The 25255-nt window shown below is 37.6% G+C and overlaps 1 protein-coding gene and 1 pseudogene across 6 annotated transcripts in view; both read left to right on the top strand.

Moving 5' to 3' along the window:
* Nucleotides 1-25255, top strand: part of LRRC49 (leucine rich repeat containing 49) — a 148758-nt gene that overhangs the window by 109345 nt on the left and 14158 nt on the right. For all 6 annotated transcript variants that reach the window (XM_019441610.2, XM_019441609.2, XM_053888903.1 and 3 more), the window contains 3 exons: nt 9792-10029; nt 20151-20336; nt 23291-23400. In XM_019441610.2, coding sequence (XP_019297155.1) covers nt 9792-10029; nt 20151-20336; nt 23291-23400 — 534 coding nt within the window. The remainder of the gene's footprint in view (nt 1-9791; nt 10030-20150; nt 20337-23290; nt 23401-25255) is intronic.
* LOC109262746 (3-hydroxyisobutyryl-CoA hydrolase, mitochondrial-like) lies at nt 10127-12089 on the top strand (annotated as a pseudogene).

Raw genomic sequence — 25255 nt, 5'->3', positions numbered from 1 at the left:
GAAATTTGTGCTGCCTTTACTACATTCAAATTTCTTTGAACTTCTCATTTATCTAGTGAGTAGACTTTATTCTTCTTGAAGCCTGCTATCTTCCTGACCTAATTCAGTCTTAATATTTCCTTTTGGACCATTGTTTACAATTTATTATTTTACATCATATTACTAGTAGCCTTTTCTAGCCTTATGTGTCTTTCTAATATCCTCAAGTACTTCCTGTCCTCTCAACCTATAGATGGTAGAGTTACTCAGATTTTGGTCCGGGGCCTTCTTTTCACTCTTTGCTTCCCCCCAAGCAATCTCAGATATGTCTTTGCCTTTAAACAACATTTGTATTTTGGAAGATACCAACTTATATACCTTTTCTTTTGTGGTTTACCCATTTGGATTGTGTTTAAGGAAAAATATCCTTTACTACACTGAGATTATATAAATATTCTCCCATTGTGTCTTCCTAAAGCTGAAAATTTGGCCCTTCGTATTTTGGTTTTTATTACACTTGGAATTGATTTTTAAGTTTGAGACAGAGGTCCAATTTGTTTGTTTTTCCCATATGGGAATGGCCAATTGCCCTACTCCTATTTAATGAGAATTCTTTCCTTTTCCCACTCATCTGTGATGCCGCTCAGCCTGACTGTTTTATAGGCAGTGAGAGAAGTAGGTGGTAGGATCCTTTTACAGATCTTCAGTCTTACTTCTACACCCATCTTCTATCATATCTACTGTTCTTTCCTTTCCAGAGCCTTCTGAGCAGTTTGGCCTACATCTTTGTTCTTGTCTCCAGTTTGTATGTATTCGAAGCAATGACTTTTTTTGTTTTTCTTCATCACTCAACATTCTTTACAGTTTCCAGAAGTTTTCTGAAACTTCCTACAGCAGATTGTCCCTCCCCCTCCCCCCAACTATTGTACTTGTTGTGGGTTTATACCAGTTCAACTGCTTTAATGGGCTTTTAGAGGGAGATTTCAAACACATGTGTCCAGTCTCTGTGCTGGTTTATCTGAAAGTACACAGTAAAATGTTTTAAATTTTAGAAGTTGTGTTACTATATTCTCTGTAAGTCTTTAAAAATATAATTTAATTTCATCTTTCTGGAATGATATAAGCCTGGCTCTTTCTGACGGTAGAAAGCTAGAGGGTCAGAGAGTCCCTTCCTTAGGGTTCCAATTTGTTTTTTAATGCTACATAAGTTTTTCCATTTTTAACAATCCCATTTATAGTCTTTAGTATTTCATAATGCCAGAAAAGTGGCTAATTCTTGTGTTAGAGTTTCTGTGACCTTTGGCTTATGGGTGTGTAACTAAATGCCTGGAAACAAGTATCCATGAAAAAATTACAGGCACATAAAGAGAAGAAATTCTGTAAAACTTTGGTATATCCCATTAATGATTTCACTGTTTCACTGTACTTGGGACAGCTCTATAGTAAAATGACATATTGCAGGTTTCTTTTCCGTGCCAGAAATGGGAAAGTACTTGGTGTAATGTTTTCTTTGCTTACATTGGATGCATACAGTGAAGCTGGTTTATTTTTGGTCATTTCCTGTCTATGAACACTGTGGTACTTTAGCCAACACTACCATAATAAAATATAATGCATAAAATGAATTTCTACACCTATGAATGTTGTAATAGAAATTCATAAAATACATTATTATAGGAATCAGCACCACTTTTTCATTGGGAAAAGAATCTTCCGAAATATTTTAAGTCTTTCTGTTCTAGCCTGTTATAGAAAGCCTAAAGATTTTTTTAAACAAACCAAAAAACTCCGTAATCCTCTGAAATATTCTTTTTTTGCCCATTCAGGCATTTAAGAGTATATTCTTTATTTAGCCTGGCTTTTAGGGACTCATTACTTTATTGCATTAAGTTAATTACACTCTCGTTTCTTAGAGTCCTATACTAATCAAGAAGGCATAGAATATGCCTTTTCTGACTCATAGAAAGATCAAGTTGATTAAATAAGCATTTATACATGTAATTAACCACGTGAGTGTGAAGGTCTTGAAGAGAATTCCTATTTGATGGCAGACTGCCTGCTGTTCTATAAATAATATTTGAGGGGGGAAATACACATGGAAATGTATTGGGCTTCATGGGAAAACAAATTTTAAAACATGGATCCTTCGCAGAAAAACGCCACACTTCTCAGAGTGCTAATTTAGACTAGACAGGGGTAGAACACTAGACCACTTGATCCAGTCATCTACTCTAAAAATTTGAGTCACATTTATTCATTCTTCTCCTTTATTCCCTGTAATCAGTCACTAAGTTCTACTTTTATTTTCTCTTAAACATCTGTTATATCTATGTTCCCTTCTTTTATTAATAATAATCACTATAATGTATTGAACTAAGCATTAGATAGGATTTAGAATATTTCTAGTCTCTTAACAACTTTGAAAAAATATGTATTGTAATCACCATTTACACATTAGGAGCTGCAACTACAAAGAAACTAGATAACTTGCTCCCCAAATCATCTGTTTGCCAGTGGCAGACCTAGGATTTGAACTAAGGTCTGTCTGGCCTTCTTGCCAATTCCATTTCCAGGGCACCATGCCCTCCTTTTTGTTATGCCCTTATATGATCTAGTCAACACTATTGCACTGGTTTTCCTACTATTCTCCCAACATTCAGCCTCTCTCTGCTACATCTTCCACAAGGTTGACCAACTTATTGGTCTGAGGTAGATCCTTGAGGATCGAGAAATGTCTTGCTCGTCTTTGTGGCACCAGTGCCTAGCTCCATACGTGTCACATTGGAGGGGCTCAAAAATATGCATCGAGGGGCGCCTGGGTGGCTCAATTGGTTAAGCGCCGACTTCAGCTCAGGTCATGATCTCGCGGTCCGTGAGTTCAAGCCCCGCGTCGGGCTCTGTGCTGACCGCTCAGAGCCTGGAGCCTGTTTCAGATTCTGTGTGTGTCTCTTTCTCTGACCCTCCCCTGTTCATGCTCTGTCTCTCTCTGTCTCAAAAATAAATAAACATTTAAAAAAAAAAATATGCATCGAATATGGTCCTATTACCTTTCTGTTTTGATATTTTATGACTTTTTCTGCTCCTCAACCTCTATAGGATAAAATCTGACTTTTCAGATTCATCTTCAGCTATGACTCCAATATGTTTCATTCAGTGTTGTAGCCTTATCAGAATTTCTTACCTGAATATGTTATATATAATTAGGCTTCTATGCCTTTTTTCATTTAGTTTTTCTTACCTGTGTGTGCTTCCTCCTTCTATTTCTGGTGAAATTCTACTATTCATCTTTCAAGGACCCGTTCAAATGTTACCTTCTTTTGAAAACTGACTTCTCCCTACTAGAAGAATTCCTTCTTCTGTGTTCTCATAGCATATCTTTTAAATACTCATTATATGAAAATAAGTACATTGTATTACAATTAATGTATATATTTGTCTTGTTCTTTACCCACCATTCATATTGGGAGCTCTTTAAAGACTAATAGGTCTTTTTTTTTTCTTAGTCTTTTTAAAAAATTTATTTGTTTAAACTCAAGTTAGTTAACATACAGTGTAGTATTGGTTTCAGGAGTAGAACCCAGTGATTCATCACTGCCGTATAACACCCAGTGCTCATCCCCACAAGTGCCCTCCTTAATGCCCATCACCCATTGAGCCCATCCCCCACCAACCTCCCCTCCAGAAACCCTCAGTGTGTTCTCTGTATTTAAGAGTCTCTTATGGTTTGTCTCCGTCTCTGGTTTTGTTTTTTTTTTTTCTAATTTTTTTAGCATTTATTTATTTTTGAGAGATAGAGACAGAGCACAAGCAGGGGAGGGGCAGAGAGAGAGGGGGACACAGAATCTGAAGCAGACTCAGAGCTGTCAGCACAGAGCCCAATGCAGCCCTTGAGCTCACAAACTGTGAGATCATGACCTAAGACAAAGTTGGATGCTTAACCGACTGACCCACCCAGGTGCCCCTTTCCCTCTCTGTTTTTATCTTATTTTTCCTTCCCTATGTTTGTCGTGTTTCTTAAATTCCACATATTTGTGAAATCATGATTTTTGTCTTCTCTTTTTCTTCTTTCATTTTTTAAAATTTAAATCCAAGTTAGTTAACATATAGTGTAATATTGATTTCAGGAATAGAATTCAGTGATTCATTACTTACATATAACACACCGTGCTCATCCCAGCAAGTACACTCCTTAATGTCCATCACCCATTTAACCCAGTACCCCACCCAGCACCCTACCAACAACCCTCACTTTTTTCTCTGTACTTAAGAGTTTCTTATGGTTTGCTTCCCTCTTTTTATCTTATTTTTCTGTCCCTTCCCCTATGTTTATCTGTATTTCTTAAATTCCACATATGAGTGAAATCATATGATATTTGTCTTTCTCTGAGTGACTTATTTTACATAGCATAATACACTCTAGTTCCATCCATGTTATTGCAAATGGCAAGATTTCATTCTTTTTGATTGCTGACTAATATTTCATTGTATATATGTATACATCTTCTTTTTCCATTCACCAGTCGATGGACATTTGGCTCTTTCCATGGCTTGCCTAGTATTGATAACGATGCTATAAACATTGGGGTGCATTGTACCCTTCAAGTCAGCATTTTTGTATCCTTAGGATAAATACATAGTAGTATAATTGCTGGGTCATAGGGTAATTCTATTTTTAATTTTTTGATGAACCTCCATACTGTTTTCCAGAGTGGCTGCACCAGTTTGCATTTCCACCAACAGTGCAAAAGTGTTCCCCTTTCTCTGCATCCTCACCAACATCTGTTGTTTCCTGAGTTGTTCATTTTAGCCATTCTGACAGGTGTGAGGTGATACCTAATTGTAGTTTTGATTTGTATTTCTCTGATGATGAGTGATGTTGAGCATCTTTTCGTGTGTCGGTTGGCCTTCTGGATGTCTTCTTTGGAAAAGTGTCTATTCATGTCTTCTGCTCATTTCTTCACTGGGTTATTTGCTTTTTGGGTGTTGAGTTTGATATGTTCTTCATAGATTTTGAATGCTAACCCTTTATGCGATATGTCTTTTGCAAATACCTTCTCCCATTCTGTTGGTTGCCTTTTAGTTTTGTTGATTGTTTCCTTCGCTGTGCAGAAGCTTTCTATTTTGATGAGGTCCCAATAGTTCATTTTTTGCTTTTGTTTCTCTTGCCTCTGGAGACATATCTAGTAAGAAGTTGCTGCAGCTGAGTTTAAAGAGGTTGCTGCCTGTTTTCTCCTGTATGATTTTGATAGTTTCCTGTCTCACATTTAGGTCTGTCATCCGTTTTGAATTTATTTTTATGTATTGTGGAAGAAGTGGTCCAGTTTCATTTTTCTGCATGTTGCTGTCCAGTTTTTCCAGCACCATTTGCTGAAGAGACTGTCTTTTTTTCCATTTGATATTCTTTCCTGCTTTGTCAAAGATTAGTTGGCCATACATTTGTGGGTCCATTTCTAGGTTCTCTGTTCTGTTGCATTGATTTTTGTGTCTGTTTTTATGCTGGTACCATACTGTCTTGATGCTTACAGCTTTGTAATATAGCTTGAAGTCCGGATTTGTGATGCTTCCTGCTTTGGTTTTCTTTTTCAACATTACTTTGGCTATTCATGGTCTTTTTCTAGTTCCATACAAGTTTTAGAATTGTTTGTTCTAGCTCTGTGATGAAGAATGCTGGTGTAATTTTGACAGGGATTGCATTGAATGTGTAGATTGCTTTGGGCTGTATAGACATCTTAATAATATTTGTTCTTCTAATCCATAAGCATGGAATGTTTCTCCATTTGTTTGTGTCATCTTTAATTTCTTTCATAAGCTATCTATAATTTTCAGTGTACAGATCTTTTACCTCTTTGGTTAGGTTTATTCCTAGGTATCTTACGGTTTTGGTTTAATTGTAAATGGGATCAATTCCTTGATTTCTCTTTCTGCTGCTTATTTATTGGTGTATAGAAATGCAACTGATTTCTGTACATGGATTTTATATCCTGTGACTTTGCTGAATTCATGTATCAGCTCTAGCAGTTTTTTGGTGGAGTCTTTTGTGTTTTCCATGTAGAGTATCATGTCACTGGGATGAGTGAAAGTTTGCCTTCCTCCTTGCAAGTGTGGATGTCTTTTATTTCTTTTTATTGTCTGATTGCTGAGGCTAGGACTTCTAGTACTATGTTGAACCATGGTGGTGAGAGTGGTTATCCCTGTTGTGCTCCTGACCCTAGGAGGAAAGCTCTTAGTTTTTCCCCTAGAGGATGATTTTAGCTGTGGGTCTTTCATATATGGTAAGGGCAAGTACATCTTAATTGATCTTTATATCCCCAGTGCCTATCATAATACCTGACACATAGTAAGCTTGGCAAATAAACCTATTTGTTTAATGAGAAGTTGAGGTTTAGAAATTAGAAATTATATTTCTAATTTTAGAAATTATATTTCATGGGTTTATTAAATTAATTCCAGAGTATGATTAGAGCAGTTCTATTTCTGGGACTAGAGGCCAATGAAAGTGAGGAAAGTTTTGATATATTCAACACACGTCCATGATCTCTATACTGACTGTTTTTATCAATACAGATGAGTTAGTTGCCTATGCCCAAATCCTTAGCACAGTGCCCTATATATAAGTGGGCTTTCAGTAAATGTTTGATGAATAAATGAATGAATGAACAAGTGAAATAATATGTATGTATGTATGTATGTGTGACTAAAGCTGGGGACATGCCTGCCAAGCATACAAGGAAAGCTGGAAGAACAATCCCCAATGTGTAAACGTTTTTAGCAAATTTTCCAAGTCATTTTTTATGCACATCATTAAAAAAAAACCTATTCCCCAAAGAACAGATTCCTCTACTCTACATTGGCCAGAGTTTGAGGCTAAGTTCAAGCCTCATTCAGATAATAACTGAAGTGGGTTAGATAATTCTATGACCTGTTTAACAGGTGCCACATTTTCTGTTGACAAGGATGAACCTTTATGTAGCACAGAAAAGTTGCCATTTGTTTTTTAACAGAATGCCCACGTGAGACCTATAGAAGTTGGAACTTACTTCTCCTTTCTTTTGTAACCATATTGCTGTTTTGCTGAGTCTACACTTATTAATTATTTCACTTATTTTCCCAACAGTTTGCTTGACAAATCTTTATACAAAATAAATAATTCCTTTCTGATGCAAGACTTATCTTGGAGCTTATGTTCTTTAACTTTTAACCATATGGAAAAGAAAAGAAAGTCAAAACACTTCCAAATATACAACAGAGAATAATACTGCTTTTCAAAGGATTTATTCATGTTTATGGTATATACGTCAGATTCCCCATCATTTTTACATTAAAATGAACTCAGTTTGCTGGGTATTGTGGCATTAATGTAGGCATCATGACATTAACTAACTAGTTTGCTGGGTTTTTTTTTCTTGCCTTGCCCTTACTTCTTCAGTATTTGCCTTTGCCTCACCCAAGAAAACCTGCTAACCCTTATTCTGTATCAGCATCACTGATTCTGCCCCTTTGCTCAAATCACACCTTATAGTCAGAACATCCTTCATAAGATTCAATAGATAGTCATTAAAATTTTTTAATTGTCTCACTTCATTAATTCATGCAAGAGATATTTATTGACCACAACATGTGCTAGGAGCTGCGTTCGTTGATAGAGCTACTAATGTGACAAAGTTGGAGCCTTCAAGAATCACGGTGTTTGGTAAGAGAGACAGGCAAGTAAGCAGCTAATTGCCATGCAGCGTGGTAAGTGCTGTAACAGGGGTATGCACTCTTTACAGCAAGCCTTCTGTATTTTAGTGGCAGTGAAATACAACTCCTTTCCTTTCCTTATTCCAGAAATGATTGTATGCTTTACATAGCTCAGCCCAAAGCTATCACACAAAGCACAATGTAAGGAGCTCTTAACTCCATCTGGTTTTTGTTCTGTTATCATCCCTTACCTTTATAGGATTTATCATCTAAGATTATTCACATACTACTGCTTATTGAATGTCTTACTGCTGTCATATAATAATCGTTGTTTCAAGGACCAGAGTGGCAGAAATTAAGCCTCTTTGTATTTCTAGCTTGTATATTCACTTAGAATTGACTGATGTTATTACCCAGCTTGTTACTATAGACACAGATGTGTTACAAGTTAACTGGTGCCTCTGAAAAAGTACACATAAGTCCAATAAAATATAATAAGCCAACAAGGTTAATCATTTGTTAGTCTTCCCCTCCCATGTCAGCATTATCAAATGTGAAGATCTTTAATAATTCATTTATTCAATATACACGGTACAACACCCGCTGCCGGGCCCCAAAGATGAGAAAATTGTCTTTAGCTTCAAAGAATTCACTGATCAAGAAGGCAAATTATAACCATATAATTATGATATAGTATGAGTAATGATATATTGGAGGAGTATACAGAAGTTAATAGGAGCACAAAGGAAGGCAAAATACTAATATTAGCAGGGGCAAATAAATACTGCCTGAGAACAAAAAATAGCAGAATGAAAACACATGGAACAAAAGCCAAGCGTTGTTTGACTTTTGAGATTGGGTAAAATAAATAGTTACATCTCTATTCACAAATCCAAAAATTTGAATTGGATTGAGCTACTTCTTGTCTTCTCTGGCTAACATTTGGGTCCCTTCTACAGAAAATGTGGCTCCTGCTTTGGACATAGTAACAATTCTCATATTCAGTAGAGTACGTGAAGTGATTTTATGTGTATCATACATATGTGTATATGTATGATACACATAAAATACATATATATACATATAAAATACATATATATATACACATAAAATATATATTTTTTTATTATTAATTTTTATTTTTTATTATATATATTTTATATGTATAAAATACATATATATATACACATAAAATACATATATATGTATATATATATATACACACAGATATTAAATAGTGGATTGTTTTTCATCATTTTTAATTTCAAAATGGGGAGGATATTGTCATTAATTTTACTGCTTATAATTTTAGTATACAGTTACAAATTTTCAAACAGCATTGAGGTATTCAAAAGTAGAAAGTCAAACTTACTCCTTAATCTAACTTCTGAGAGGTAAACTATTGTTAGCAGTAATTATGTGTCTTCCCAGGTGTTTTATAAATATATTTTTATATTATATGGTTCTTAATATAGAAAAAGTGTTCTGTAAAATGTGGGGTTTTTTTCCCAGCCGCACAGTGGGATACTTTCTAGATTAGGAAAACGTACTTGTTCTAACGTGAAAAGATATCCGTGATATACTAAATCAATTGTTTTAAAACTCGATAAGATGTCAGTTATCTTTAACTGATATAAATAATTTGGGTTTAAAGTGTTATTTTTTATTCACTTGTGCCTCTTTTTGAATTAAAATATATAACCAGAAGAATGCAAAACTTCTAGATATTCTTTTGAAAGTCTTTGGTGCTCTGGGTTTAATTATTGAAACAACGAAAAATGAACATAAAATTTCCAAGTTCACATACCTTTTCCAACAGATTTTCATTGGCTCTTCTTTACTTTGCATGATAAGACTTTCATTTAAAATTGTGTGTTGCTGGGGTGCCTGGGTGGCTCGGTCGGTTAAGCGTCTGACTTCGGCTCAGGTCATGATCTCACGGTCTGTGAGTTCGAGACCCGCATCAGGCTCTGTGCTGACGGCTCAGAGCCTGGAGCCCGTTTCAGAATCTGTGTCTCCCTCTCTCTCTGCCCCTCTCCTGTTCATGTTCTGTCTCTCTCTGTTTCAAAAATAAATAAACGTTAAAAAAAATTTTTAAAAAATAAAATAAAATTGTGTGTTGCATTTTCCAGGTCTCTGGACTCAGGACTTACCAGCGCTTTACAAGGTTTATCTGTCACAGACACACACCTTGTGGAAGTGGACGGGGACACACTTTCCCTCTATGGCTCAGGAGCGCTGGAATCTCTAGATCGGAATTGGAGTGTTCAAACAGCAGGAATGGTGACAACCGTGTCCTTCACTTTCATAGAATTTGATGAAATCGTCCAAGTGCTTCCAAAATTGAAGATGAAGTTTCCTAATTCTCTGGTAAACATTCTCTTTTAGTCGTATATTAGAATTATCCCCGGTCATGACTTGTGTGTTCAGCCCAAAGGCCTGTCTTAACTTTTATGTATGCAGTTTCTATCTGGTGGGGAGACTAAGCTCTTGATTTTCTGGATCTGGGATTTAAATCAGTATTCATGAATGGCTTTGCAATTTTCTGTTAATATTGGAAATCGTCTCTCTATAAAATTATCCTTTATGGAGTATAAAGGACTAATACAATTTTATTCAAACCATATATTTCTACTTTATAAAGCATTCAGCAGGACCTCACCTAATCCTATATTATGTATTCATGTATTGTACCTAGTATCAATGGGACATGTACATTTATATATGATTATTACAGTAGTCCCCTTACAAACATTTAAAATAATTTTAGACTTTAGGCTCGTGAGTGTCTTCGCCATGGGGCTGCGGGAGGTGTGGAGGCTCAGGTCCAGGTTTAATTCATCCAAAAGGGCTAATATCATACTGAAACTTTTGGGAGGACACAGCGAGAAGACCGCCTTTTGTGAACCAGGAAGAGGGACTTCATGAGACTGAATCTGCAGGTGCCTTGATCTTGGACCTCCAGCCTCTAGGGTTAGAATGTCTAGGCACACGGATGCAGTAGGAAAAGTACAATTGGAAAGAAAACGTCGTGCAGGAGTGATCACGCTAAACAGGCCAAAGTTCCTAAATGCACTGAATCTTAATATGATGTGGCAAATTTATCCACAGCTAAGGAATTGGGAACAAGATCCCGAAACTGTCCTGATCATTATTTATAATGATTATAATGATTATTCCATTTATTATAGTGGAAAGGCTTTCTGTGCTGGGGTGATATCAGAGTGATCTCAGAAGGTGGTAAGGCAAACCAGAAGACAGCTCAAGATTTCTTTAGAGAAAAATATATGCTGAGCAATCCATTGATTCTTGCCAGAAACCATATGTTGCACTTATTCGTGGCATCACAGGGGGTGGGGGAGTTGGTCTCTCAGTTCATGGGCAATTCCAAGCGGCTACTGAAAAGTCTCTCTTTGCGATGCCGGAAATAGCAATTTAATAGCGATTCACCAATTGCTGTTTGGACTATTCCCTGATGTGGGTGGAGGTTCTTTCTTGCCATGACTTCAAGGAAAACTTGGTTACTTCCTTGCATTAACAGGATTCAGGCTGAAGGGAAGAGATACATACACAGCAGGAATTGCGACGCATTTTGTGGATTCTGAAAAGTTGGCGTGTTAGAAGATTTGTTAGCCCTAAAATCTCCTCCAAAAGAAAATATTGCAGATGTCTTAGAGGTTACCATACAAAGTCCAAGACTGATCAAGACAAGTCTTTTATCCTTGAGGACCACATGGACAAAATAAACAGTTGGTTCTTGGCCAATAGTGTGGAACAGGTTATTGAAAATTTACAGCAAGGTAGTCCATCTTTTGCCTTAGAACAGTTGAAGGTAATTAATAAAATGTCTCCAGCATCCCTAAATTTCACACTAAGGCAGCTCATGGAGGGGTCTTCAAAGACCTTGCAGGAAGTATTAACTCTGGAATATCAGTTGAGTCAAGCTTGTGTGGGAAGCCATGGCTTTCATGAAGGTGTTAGGGCAGTTTTCCTAGATAAAGACCAGAGACCAAAGTGGAAACCAGCTGATCTAAAAGAAGTTACTGATGAAGATTTGAATAATCACGTTAATCTCTGGGAAGTAACAATTTGAAATTTTAAGGTAACTAGATTTTTTTTAATGTTTATTTTTTTGAGAGAGTGAGTAGAGGAGGAGCAGAAAGAGATCAGGACAGAGGATCTGAAGCAGTCTCTGTGCTGACAGCAGAGAGCCCAATATGGGGCTTGAACCCATGAACCCTGAGATCATGACCCAAGCTCAAGTTGGACACTTAACTGACTGAGCCACCCAGGTGCCCCTTAAGGTGACTAGATTTTTAAGGGATTATTCTGGAGCAGGTGTTGGCAAACCTATGGCACATGGGCCACATCTGGCCTGCTGCCTGTTATTTATTTTTCCACAAGCTAAGAATGATTTCTGAATTTTTAAATGGTTGGGGGAAGAAATCAAAGACTAATATTTCATGACATGTGGAAACTACATGAAATTCAAATATTGTCCATAAAGAAAGCTTCATTGGAACATAGCTATACTCATTTCTTTACATATTGTCTATGGCTGCTTTGAGTAGTTGCAACAGAGACTGTAAGGCTTGCAAAGCCTAAAATATTTACTATGTAAGCCTTTTCAGAAAATTGTCAACACCTGCTTTATAAGATGGGAAAATCTGAAGTTCTTTAGAGATTATTGAGTTGAAATATCTAATTGAAATGGGAACCTTATCTTTTGGCTTTGGGTAGTAGTTCATGCATTGATTAAATAAACCTATGTATAGATTATTTTCTAAAAAATAATAATTTTAGTAGCTCATTAATATTAGTTTGAGAAAGGGAATATGGTGGAGTAGGAAGATTCTAAGTTCACCTTGTCTCATGGATACAAGTAGACAACACCCACATCAGTGTAAATAACCCAGAAAACAACCTGAAGACTGGCAGGACAGATTATCCACAACTAAATGTAAAAAAGAGACTACACTGAAGAGGGTTGGAAGGGCAGAGACAGGTTGGGAGATGAACAAACCTGTGGGACTGTCCATGGGAGAGGAGAGGAGCAGACCCCCATGCCAGGCACCCAGGCATGGAGGCCCCACACTAGGAGATGAATCTCTATAACATTTGGCTTTGAAAACCAGAGGGGCCTAACTCTGAGTTCTTACAATCAGTGGGCCTTAACATCTGTAAATTTAAAAACCAGCGGGCATAGAGTACCTGGGTGGCTCAGTCGGTTAAGCGTCCGACTCCTGATTTCGGCTCAGGTCATGAACTCACAGTTAGTAGGATTGAGCCCCACATGGCATAGAGCCTGCTTGGGATTCTCTCTCTCCCTCTCTCTCTGCCCCTCCCCTGCTTACACTCTCTGTCTCTCAAAATAAATAAACTTTAAAAACCAGCGGGTGTGGCTCTGGAAGAGCCAGAGGGCTAGAGGAAACGGAGTTCCCACCCTTAAAGAGACAGCACAACAAACAGTCCTACTGATACACAACATAGAAGCAGCAGTTCGAAAAATTCCCGGGATATACGGGATATCCGGGGAAGATTTGTTTACTAGTGTCAGAACATGTGCTGGAGGGGCAGGGATCTTTTGGAGACCTTTCCAAGACCACAAGAGCAGGCAGGTGCCATTTCCCATCCCCCACCCCACAGCCTAGATACACAGACACCTGCAGGAACTAGTGCAACACCAGCACTCTCCACCTAGCTTGTGAGCAGTATGCCCCATCCCCACGTGCTTCTACAAACATGCCCCCTCCATCCTGGCCTGGGCAGGAGGTATCCTGGGTGGCTGCCTCTCCCCTCCTGTAGTGGATGGATGCAGACCTTGCTGGCACCATATGCCCTCCACCTGCAGTCTCCTATAGACCTGCCCCCTTCCAATACACCCTTGGCCAGAGCCCATCCAAAGTGGTACCTCAAGCCTGGCACTGTGCAAGCGGCCTCGAAAGGGGCCAACACCACTCCAAAGTGACTCCTGCCCTGGGGAGAGGGGAGGATAACCACACAGCAGTCTGACTGTGGCCCCAGCAATAGGCTGGGGTCAGATATCGAGTCTGACTGTAGGCCTTGACCACCAATGAAAGTTTCTCAGGGGACAACACAGAGAAAGTGCCCAGCAGTTCAGTGCTACTGCATCTCTGGCAAACACCTAGTCTGACTCAACTCAAGCCAAGGCGGCCCCCAGACTGGCCCGCTAACAACACAGGGACCAAATCCTGCCCACAACAAAGAGAACCATTGCAGATGACTGGACTAAAGGCAAACACAGCTCAGCCACAACAGTAGATTGTACAAAGCAGACGTAGGAGACACCTCTGAAGCACCAGGTTCTGGTGAACAGGGGACATTCTTTTGCAGGGCACTATAGGACCTCTTCTTCATAAGGCCACTACTTTCAAGAGCAGAAGATGTAACTGACTTTCCCAACACATGGGAAAAAGCACAGAGAGTTAGACAAAATGAAGAGACAGAGGAATACATCCCAAATAAAAGAACAGGACAAAATCACAAAAGAGCTAAATAAAGTGGAGATAAGTAATGTGCCTGATAGAGAATTTTAAGTAAAGATACTTACTGGACTTAAGAGTGGAGGACCTCAGTAAGACCCTCAACAAAGAAATAAAAAACATTTAAAGAGAACCAATCAGAAATACATAACTCAATAATTGAAATTAAAAATACACTAGATGGAATAAATAGTAGGCTAGAGGAAGCAGAAGAATGGATCAGTGACCTGGAGGACACAGTAATGGAAACCAACCAAGAGAACAGGGGAGAGAAAAATAATAATAAAAAATGAAAACAGACTAAGGGAACTCAGCTACACCATCAAGCATAACTTCCACACAATAGGGACCCCAGAAAAGGAAGAAAGAGAAAAGGGGGCAGAAGGAAACAAATCCAGATCCAGGAGGCACAGAGAGCCCACAATAAAATCAACCCAAGGAGGTCCACAGCAAGGCACATGGTAATTAAGATGGCAAAAAGTAGTGATAAATACACAATATTTATTTATTGGCTTTAAAAGCAACAGAAAAGGAAACAGTTACATAGAAGGGAAATGAGCTGATTTTTCAGCATAAGCTTTGCAGGTTAGAAGGGAGTGGCATTATATATTCAAAGTGCTAAAAGAAAAAAACATGCAACCAAGAATATTCTATCCAGCAAGGCTATCATTCATAATAGAAGGAGAGACAAAGAATTTCCCAGACAAACAAAAGTTAGAAGAATTCATCATCACTACACCAGCCCTACAAGAAATGTTAAAGGGGGGGTCTCTTTGAGTGGAATGGAAAGACTAAAAGCAGGAGTGAGAAAAGTAGAAAGCACAAAAGCAGTAAAATTAAGTATATCCATAAAAATCAGTCAAAGGATTCACAAAAGGATGTAATGTATGACACAATATTCCTAAAATGTGGAAAGGAGAGGAGTAAAAATTTGGTGTTTTTATAATAGGTTCACACTTAAGCAGCTGTCAACTTAAAAAGACTGCTATATGCATAAGATGTTACATATAAATGGTAACATTTACTAAAACAACCATACTAAACATCTACTAAAACAACCATAAAACATGCAACAAAATGGCAACAAGTACATACCTATCAATAATTACTTTGAATGTAAATGGACCACGTTCTAATCAAAAGATATAGGGTGATGGAATGGACAAAAAAGCAAGACCCATCTAAATGCTGCCTACAGGAGAGTCATTTTAGACCTAAAGACACATGCAGATTGAAAGTGAAGGGATGGAAATGCATGTATCATGCAAATGGAAGTGAAAAGAAAGCTGGAGTAGCAATACTTATATAAAACAAAATAGACTTTAAAACAAAGACTGTAACAAGAGACAAAGAAGGATACTATATGATAATAAAGGGAACAAGAATACATAATAATTGCAAATATTTATGCACCCAACATGAAAGCACCCATATGCATAAAGCAGCTAAAAGCAAATATAAAGGAAATAATTGATAGTAATCCAATAACATTAGGGGGCTTTAACACCCCACTTTCATCAGTGGATACATCAACCAAATAGAAAATCAACGAGGAAAAAGTGGCTTTGAAGGACATATTGGACCAGATGCGTCTAACAAATGTATTCAAAACATTCCATCCTAAACAGCAGAGTGCACATTCTTTTCAAGTGCACATGAAACATTCCCTGGAATAGGTCACATATTAGGCCACTTCAGCAAATTCAAAAAGACTGACATCATACCATGCATCTTTTCTTTTCTTTTTTTTTAATTTTTTTAATGTTTATTTATTTTCACCAGAGAGAGAGAGAAAGAGAGACAGAGCATGAGCAGGGGAGGGACAAAGAAAGAGGGAGACACAGAATCCGAAGCAGGCTCCAGGCTCTGAGCTGTCAGCACAGAGCCCGACATGGGGCTCGAACTCACAGTCTGCAAGATCATGACCTGAGCTGAAGTCAGACGCTCAACCAACTGAGCCACCCAGGCACCCCATCCATGCATCTTTTCTGATCACAACACTGTGAAACTAGAAATCAACCACAAGAAAAAATCAGGAAAGAACACAAGTACATGGAGATTAAATAACATGCTACTAAACAGTGAATGGGTCAGCCAAGAAATCAGAGCAGAAATGAAAAAATACATGGAAGTAAATGAAAATGAAAGCACCATGGTCCAAAATCCTCAGGATGCAGCAAAAGCTATTCTAAGAGGGAAGTTTAGAGCAATAGAGCCTACCTCAAGAAGCAAGAAAAATCTCAAACAACCTAATCTTACACCTAAAGAAGCTAGAAAAAGAACAAACAAAACCCAAAACCAGTAGAAGGAAGGAAATAATAAAGAATAGAGCAGGACATACATGAAATAGAAACAAAAAGCAATAGAACAGATCAATGAAACCAGGAGCTGGTTCTTTGAAAAGATCAACAAAATTAATAAACCTTTAGCCAGATTCATGTGAGAGAGAGAGAGAGAGAGAGAGAGAGAGGATTCAAAATCAGAAATGAAAGAGAAGAACTAACTACTGACACCACAGAAATACAAAGGATTATAAGAGACTATTGTGAAAAATTATATGCCAACAAACTGGACAAAGTAGGAGAAATGTATAAATTCCTAAAAGCATATAAACTACCAAAACTGAATCAAGAAGAAATAGAAAGTTTGAACAGATTGATTACCAGCAATGACATCGAATCAGTAATCAAAACCTTCCAACAAACAAAAGTCCAGGACCAGACAGCTTCACAGGTAAATTCTACCAAACATTTAAAGAAGAGTGAATACCTATTCTTCTCAAACTATTCCAAAAAGTAGAAGAGAAAAGAAGGCTTCCAAGTTCATTCTATGAGGACAGCATTATCCTGATGCCAAAACCAGATAAAATCACTACAAAAAAAGAGTTACAGACCAGTATCTCTGCTGAACATAGATGCAAAAACACTCAATAAAATACTAGTAAATCACATCCATTAAAAAAATCATTCACCACAATCAAGTGGGATTCATTCCCAGGATGCAAGAGTGGTTTAATATTTGTAAATCAATCAACATGATACATCACATCAACAAGAGAGGGGATAAAAATCATATGATCATTTCAATAGATGTAGATAAAACATTTGACAGAGTATAATATCCATTCATGATAAAAATCCTCTAACTCTCAGTGAGGTCTCAGGATACAAAATCAATATATAGAAATCCATTACATTTCCATACTCGAATAATGAAGTAGCAGAAAGAAATTAAGAAAACAGCCCTATTTACAGTGGCACCAAGAATAATAGAATACCTAGAAATAACCAAGGAGGTGAAAGACCTGTACTCTGAAAACTCATTCATGAAGGAAATTGAAGATGACACAAAGAAATGGAAAGATATTCTGTGCTAATGGATTGGAAGAACAAATATTGTTTAAATGTTCAAACTATCCAAAGCAATCTACAGATTTAATGCGATCCCTATCAAAATACCACGAGCATTTTTCACAGATCTAGAACAGACAATCCTAAAATTTGTATGGAACCGCAAAAAAACCCAAATAGCCAAAGCAGTCTTGAAAAAGAAGAACAAAACTAGAGGTATCACAATCCCAGATTTCAAGATATACTACCAAGCTGTAGTAATCAAAGCAGTATGGTACTGGCACAAAAATAGGTACATCGATCAGTGGAACAGAATAGAGACTCCAGAAATAAGCCCACGATTATATAGTCCATTAATCTTCAACAAAGAAGGCAAGAATATGCAATGGAAAAAAGACAGTCTTTTCAACAAATGTTGTTGGGAAAACTAGACAGCTACACGCAAAAGAATGAAACTGGACCACTTTCTTACACCACACACAAAAATAAACTCAAAATGGATTAAGTACCTAAATGTGAGACCTGAAACCAAAAAAGTCCTAGAACAGAACAAAGGTAGTAACTTCATTAACATCAGCCAAAGCAACGTCTTTCTAGATATGTCTTCTGAGGCAAGGGAAACAAAAGCAAAAATAAATTATTGAGAATACTTAAAAAATAAAAAGCTTCTGCACAACAAAGGAAAGAATCAATAAAACTAAAAGGCAATCTACCAAATGGAGTAGATATTTGCAAATGACATATTCAATAAAGGGTCAGTATCCCAAATGTATAAAGAACTTCTACAACTCAACACCTAAAATAATCTAATTTAAAAATGGGCAGAAGACATGAACAGACATTTCTCCAAAGAAGACATACTGATGATGGTCAACAGACACATGAAAAGATGCTCAACATCACTCATCATCAAGGAAATGCAAGTCAAAAACACAATGAGATATCACCTCACAGCTGTCAGAATGGTTAAAATAAAAAACACGAGAAACCGGGGCACCTGGGTGGCCCAGTCGGTTGGGCATCTGCTTCTTGATTTTGGTTCAGGTCATGATCTCGGTTCATGAGATTCAGCCCCACATCAGGCTCTGTGCCGATAGCACAGAGCTGCTTGGGATTTTCTCTCTCCTTCTCTTTCTGCCCCTCCCCTGACTTCGGCTCGAGTCATGATCTCATGGCTCGTGAATTCAAGCCCCACATAAGGCTTGCTGGTGTCAGTGCAGAGCCTGCTTTGGATCCTTTGTCCTCCTCTCTATGCCCCTTCCCCACTTATGCTCTCTTTCTCTCAAAAATAAACATTTAAAAGAAAAAGAATACAAAAAAGATTAATCTGAAGAGACACATGCACCCCTATGTTTATTGCAGCATTATTTACAATAACAAAACTATGGAAGCAGCCCAAGTATCCATCCATAGATGAATGGGTAAAGAAGATGTTATGTGTATATCTAATATATATATAAATACATACATACATATGTACAATGGGATATTATTCAGCCATAAGAAGAATGAAATCTTGCCATTTGCAACAATACGAATGGCTCTAGAGGATATAATGAAATAAGTCAGAGAAGGACATACCATATGATTTCACTCATATGTGGAATTTCAGAAACAAAGGAAAAAAGAGACCAAGCCAAAAACAGACTCTTAACTATGGAGAACAAACTTATGGTTGCCAGGGGGGAGGTGGGTGGAGATGGGTAAAATAGATGATGAGGATTAAGAGTACAATTATCATGATGAGCACTGAGTAATGTATAGAACTGTTGAATCACTGTATTGCACACCTGAAACTAATATAACACTGTATGTTAACTATACTGGAATTAAAATTTTTTAAAAATTAGTTTGAGAAATTAGCTTTTTCCAGTTTTTCCAATTAGCTTTTTGTCGTACTATTGCATTATTTATTAGTATCTATTTGCAGAAACTGTGAGTTCTTCCTTGAATTTTTATTATTGTTATATTTTCCTCTGTTAGCCAAGTGATTTCCCTCACCTCTCCTTTTATAGTGACTTTTTCTTTTGCCACATCATCCTCCCTAAAGAATACAGATAGAAGTGGAGACTATATGTTTAAAAAAAAGCATCCAATTTCACAGAAAGAACATTTACATTAGCATTTTCATTTTAGTGATTTTCTTTTCCCATAGCCAATTGAACTAGCCTGCATAGTGATTAGCAAAATACAGGTAATAATGAATAGCTGGTTCTTTTCAGAAACATTGTGAGCCCTATATTTTTAAAGCTTTGCAAGTTTTATTTCTAATCTTTCCTTTGTAGACTTAATTCAGTGTAAAGCATGTAAAATCTTTGTAATGCCTAAAGGTCTGGATTATTGAATATTTATATAATTTTAAGAATCTTAGTTTGCTAGTGTGTAGGGAATGTCCTTTGCAGATAGGAAATCACATAGAATTCAATACTGTGTGGATTAATGGATTCCATCAACAATGCATCAGATGGATTTAAATTATGTAAGTTTAGTAGATTCAGTTGATTGAATGCAATTGAAAACATTAGCTAAGCCCAAAGTTTACAGATTACTTGGGGGAATGATCAGTGAAGCTTTAATGTTAACATTTTAAGGTGGTGAAATTCAGTGTTCAGCTTTTCTGTGTGTTTTATCTTTGTAGCACCTTAAATTCAAGGAAACAAATCTTGTAATGCTGCAGCAATTTAATGCACTAGCTCAACTCCGCCGTGTCGACCAGTTGACAATTGATCCTCAAGGAAATCCAGTTGTCAATTTTACACTCTGGAAATACTATGTACTGTTTAGGCTGAGCCATTTTAGTATGCAGAAAATAAACGGGACAGAGGTAAGCTAAACATAAGTCAACTGTAGAATTAATATTCCCTTTTAAGGAAAATAGTCATAAAAATGGGCAGGAATTTCAGTAACCATGATAGAACTTTTGAAAAATATTGTGGGTTTTTTTCCCCAAATCTTGACATTTACAATGTCAGAGAGCTAAAAATCTATCAAAAAAACTTCAAAAACACTAGACAGACTTTAAAAATAGCAACCAAATCGTGGTGAATAGCAAATACTTTTACTGTTGTTTGAAAGTACTTGAGAAGTAAAATGTTGGTGGGATAACTTAAAAAAATTTTAAAAGAACACTTATGTCAAAGTGTTTTACAGGCTGCCTGGCATGTAAGAAGGATGGAGAAGTGGGGAAGTAATACCCAAATGTCAGCTGGTAAGGGTCATAGTAGAGGAAGGGAGGAGTAAAGGGATGAAAAGAAGAGAATATACACAGGGAAAGAAGAATGATTTTAAAAAGAAACAATGAGAAGGAGAAATAGGCAAGGAGGAAAGGTAGAAGAGGAAGTAAACATGAGAGAAAAAGGAAATAAAACAAGCATATATAAATGTCTGGACTGCTTTTTAATAGTCTGTAACAGCTGCCTGTGGATAACTTGCACTGGATAACTCAGGCCTGGAATATTATTAGTGAAAAGCTATTTTTCAGATTGATTCTGCTAAGCTTGCCACAAGATTAATCTTCCTTTTACCCAAAGACCGTGTTCTCTAACAATTATTTTGGAAGAGAAGAGAGAAACTGGGGTTCTTCCTCTACTGAGAAATTCCTGAACTGAATATAAATAATCCTCCAAAGGAAGACAATCTCTCTATGCTGTTAGTATTATTATGATTATCTCTTAAAATTCCGAAGACCTCCTTACTGTAAAATGAGCGGTAATCAGGTTTGCCAGCATGGTGGTAACAGCAACCGTATTTCTCTGTAGCTTATGCACTACAAGTGCCTCTGGCCTAGTACTCCAGAAACCCAACATAGGGTTAAGAGACTGGAGATCTCTGGGTCAGTGCGCAAGAGTCAAGTGAGATTTTTGCATCAACCACAGGAGGCTCGTGACCACGGTATCAGCTATCTGTTGAAGATGTAGGACAAATCTGGAATCTTCAGAGGACTATTAATTTCTCCAACTAGTTCTCACGAGATCTGGTTCAGTCTTGTGTACTCTTGTGTACTCCCTTGGTACTTGCCCAGAGAGGTCATGAGTCATTGATCAGACCTCACAACTAGTCCCAAAGTTTTCCAAATCTGGAAAACTTTATTTTATTTTAGTTATTTTAGCTATGGGTGAGTAATTCTTCATTAATGGCCAAACTGTTGTCCCCATTAACCTAAATAGTGTATTTATCCAGACATAGACCACTACTAGAAGTGTATACTAAATATTATTGAACCTTGAACTAGGAAGGAATAGTACAATATCATTACATTAAAGAGAGAAGAGTTAGAAAGAGCCAGTATAACTTATTCTGATTTAAATTTCCTTAAATGTCAGCTCCAGGGATATTGGACCCTTTCTTAAAAGTCTAAAATAAAGTTACTTGTCTCAACCTTGAAAATATGTAATAATATTATATACCTAAGAATTAGAAAGAACCAGTATAACTTATTCTGATTTAAAGTTCCTTAAATGTCAATGCCGGGGATATTGGACCCTTTCTTAAAAGTCTAAAATAAAGCTACTTATCTCAACCTTGAAAATATGTAATAATATTATATATCTACTTTTCTTTATATATGAGAAAATAATATTACTTGAAGTAGAATTAAATTGAATTGTGAGTGAGCATCGAGAAGAAAAGATGGCGTAGTGGCCTACACTGGCCACTAGGTGACTATGTTAGACCGAACAACTGAGTCGTCCGCTAAAGGAAAGATTTGAGGGAACAGCAGCCTCATGAACTCCAAAGGTCTAGGGAAAGTGTCTGCATGGAGTCCTGGGTATAAGATGCTGGTGAACTATGGGTTTGTTTTTTTGGAAAACGCCTGTGAAGTGTACTACAGCTAGTATTAGTGAATGTTTTTATGTTCCTAAATTTCACTATACCAGGGTTTCTCAACCTCAGCTCCGTTGACATTTGGGACCAGGTAGTCCTTTGTTGTGGGGGCTGTCCTGTGCATTGTAGGACGCTTAACAGCATCCTTGGCTTCAACACACTAGATTCTGGTAGCATCCCTCTGACAGTTGTGATAACCAAAAATGTCTCCAGACATTGTCCAGTGTTCTCTAGGGGCCAAAATGTCCCCTGTCTGGGAATCACCAAATTTATATACACAAACTAATCGTATTTAAAATGCAAACAACCCTATTTTACAGTAAAGAAAATATGCCCAGATATTAATCCAAGTCCTAATTTTAGCTTTTAGTACTTCCTTGGTTAAGATAGGAATAAGCCCTCACAGAGAAAACCTGTGACAAATTATTCCTTGTGGAGAGAAAGGTAGACATAATTTTACAATGAACAGGAGTGTCTTTAATTGTCTAATGTTTCATCTCTCAGGAAGGGACAAAATTATTGTTATAGAAGCAAGGTATGAACAACACCTTCGCTTACCTTTGGCATATTATTAAAGTGAATCTATTCTGTTGACACTTGAGAAATTTCCCCTTAAATCACTCTACTCCAAGAAGCTAAAGGATTCCTGAAAAAAAATTTCATAAAGAATTTAAGGTGCCTCAAGTCTAATTCTCACGGAACATTGCTTTAAGTCAGAGCTAACTCATCACCTCCATCATCCTCCATCACCATGAGCCGCACCTGTCATCTTCATTCCAGTTAAGCTCAGGGAAGAAAGATAATGTCAATGAGAGCTCTCCTCTTACGGCCCCAGAGAAGGTACTTTCCTGGACTAAAAGAAAACACTCAAGCTAGACATCTCTTTGGAAATGTGTTAATTGTATCAAGCTAGATACAGTGTCATTTTGACCCATGTCCATTGTATCTCTTCAGGTGACGCAGAATGATATGATCATGGCTGAAAGGCTCTTTGGAATCCTAGCCCACGTAGCATCTTCCGAGTTACCCCAGTACCGTCTGATTTCAATTCTGGGTGATGCCAGGTGATCTTTAATTTCTATCATTTTAATAGAATTTCCGTTGCTGTAGAAAAAAGGAATAACTCTTAACTGCCACATGTGCATCCCACAAAGATTTATCCTAAATTTGTCTTGTGGCTAGCCCTCTTCAACATCTTGGGGTATAAAGATGAAGAAGACAAGATCCTTGCTCTTGTGTCTTATAAGCTAATAGTTTAAAGATATGTGTAAGCGCTTATAATGTAAATGTTTCAGATGTTATAAGAGAGGAGTGAAAGAGTATAGGAAAGACCGACTTTAGTTTAGAAGAACATAAGGGAAGGCTTCACAGAGGAGGTAAGGTTTTACCTAGCTCTTCAGGAATGCGTAGCTTTTCAGGTACAGGATACAGGGGAAGGAGATCTGCAAAGGCACAAGGAATTGTAAAGAGTTCAGCATAATTGGAGCATGGGATAATTGTGAATAGTGACAGGAAATGAAGCTAGAAAGACTGTGGTCTGATTTTGAATCCATTCAAAACAGAAGTGAATATTTGTGCTTTGTAATTCAGCACAAGAATCATGTGATTAGATGTTTGTTCTAGAAAGGCTGCCATTTGAGCGGACAGAAAGGGAAGGACTGGAGACCGATGAAGAGGCTAGTTATAGTTTAGGAGGGAGATTTTGAAGGCATGAACTAAGACAATGAGAATAGAGAAGGGGATAATTTGAAAGATACTTAGAAGAGGTATACCTGGCAGACCACACTGACAAAATGTGCATGAATGGAAGGAGAGAAGTGGGGGACGGTATGTCCGCCATGATCCAGTTATAGATAAGGGAATTCACTCTGGTTAGAATAAGCAGAAAACAATTGATGTACAAGGAATTTGCTGTCTACAAAATCATTGGAAGAGGTGGGAGTCTCATGACTCCCAGAACGATACCACAGAACCAACCCACCAAGGAAACTGCCACCTCTGCTCAGGGAGTTGGCTAAGCAGGACACTGGCACCCCGTTTGCAGCCTCCAGAATCATACCACTTCAACTACATTGAGGATCAGGAAGTTCCCCACGCCTGTCCCCAGAACTTGGTTGCAGAGCCATGTTGCCCTTCTGTAATTTGTGCCAAAAAAAAAAAAAAAAAAAATGGGTATCTTGTGTGTTACCTCTACTTCCCCACATAGCTCAGTTCTCATTTCAGATCTTATCCAAGTGTGTCTGATTGGTAGAATCTAAATCCCGTAAAACACCTATAGAATCACTTGGGAAAAAAGTACTGAAGGAGGAACTGCCATAAAATGAACAGTGAATGCAAGAAATAGGAAGTATTGGGGGTGCCTGGGTGGTTCAGTCGGTTGTATGTCCGACTCTTGCTTTCGGCTCAGGTCATTATCTCACAGTCATGGGGTCAAGCCCCATGTCGGGCGTGGAGCCTGCTCGGGATTCTCTCTCTCTCTCTTCCTTTACCCCTGTCCCCCCACGCACATTCTCTCTTTCTCTCTCAAAAAATAAATTTATTTTTTTTATTTAAAAAAAAAAATTTTTTTTTATGTTTATTTATTTCTGAGACAGAGAGAGGCAGAGCATGAGTGGAGGAGGGGTAGAGAGAGAGGGAGACACAGAATCAGAAGCAGGCTCCAGGCTCTGAGCTGTCAGCACAGAGCCCGACGTGGGGCTCGAACTCACAAACTGTGAGATCATGACCTGAGCTGAAGTCGGTCTCTCAACTGACTGAGCCACCCAGGCGCCCCTCAAAAAATAAATTAAAAAAAAAAAATAGGAATCATTGAATTCAAGAAATGATGGTGTGGGAAGAAATAAGTAAAAATTAGAGCTGTCTAAAAATATTAATGTATAAGGAAAAAATTAATAACTGGAAGATAAAAATCCCAGAAAT

Source organism: Panthera pardus, unplaced genomic scaffold (genome assembly GCF_024362965.1).
Source record: "Panthera pardus isolate Hobbes unplaced genomic scaffold, ASM2436296v1 HiC_scaffold_24, whole genome shotgun sequence".
In the NCBI taxonomy this organism is placed as follows: Eukaryota; Metazoa; Chordata; class Mammalia; order Carnivora; family Felidae; genus Panthera; species Panthera pardus.
The sequence above is the reverse complement of the archived record's forward strand: the minus strand, read 5'-3'. Positions and strand labels throughout refer to the sequence as shown.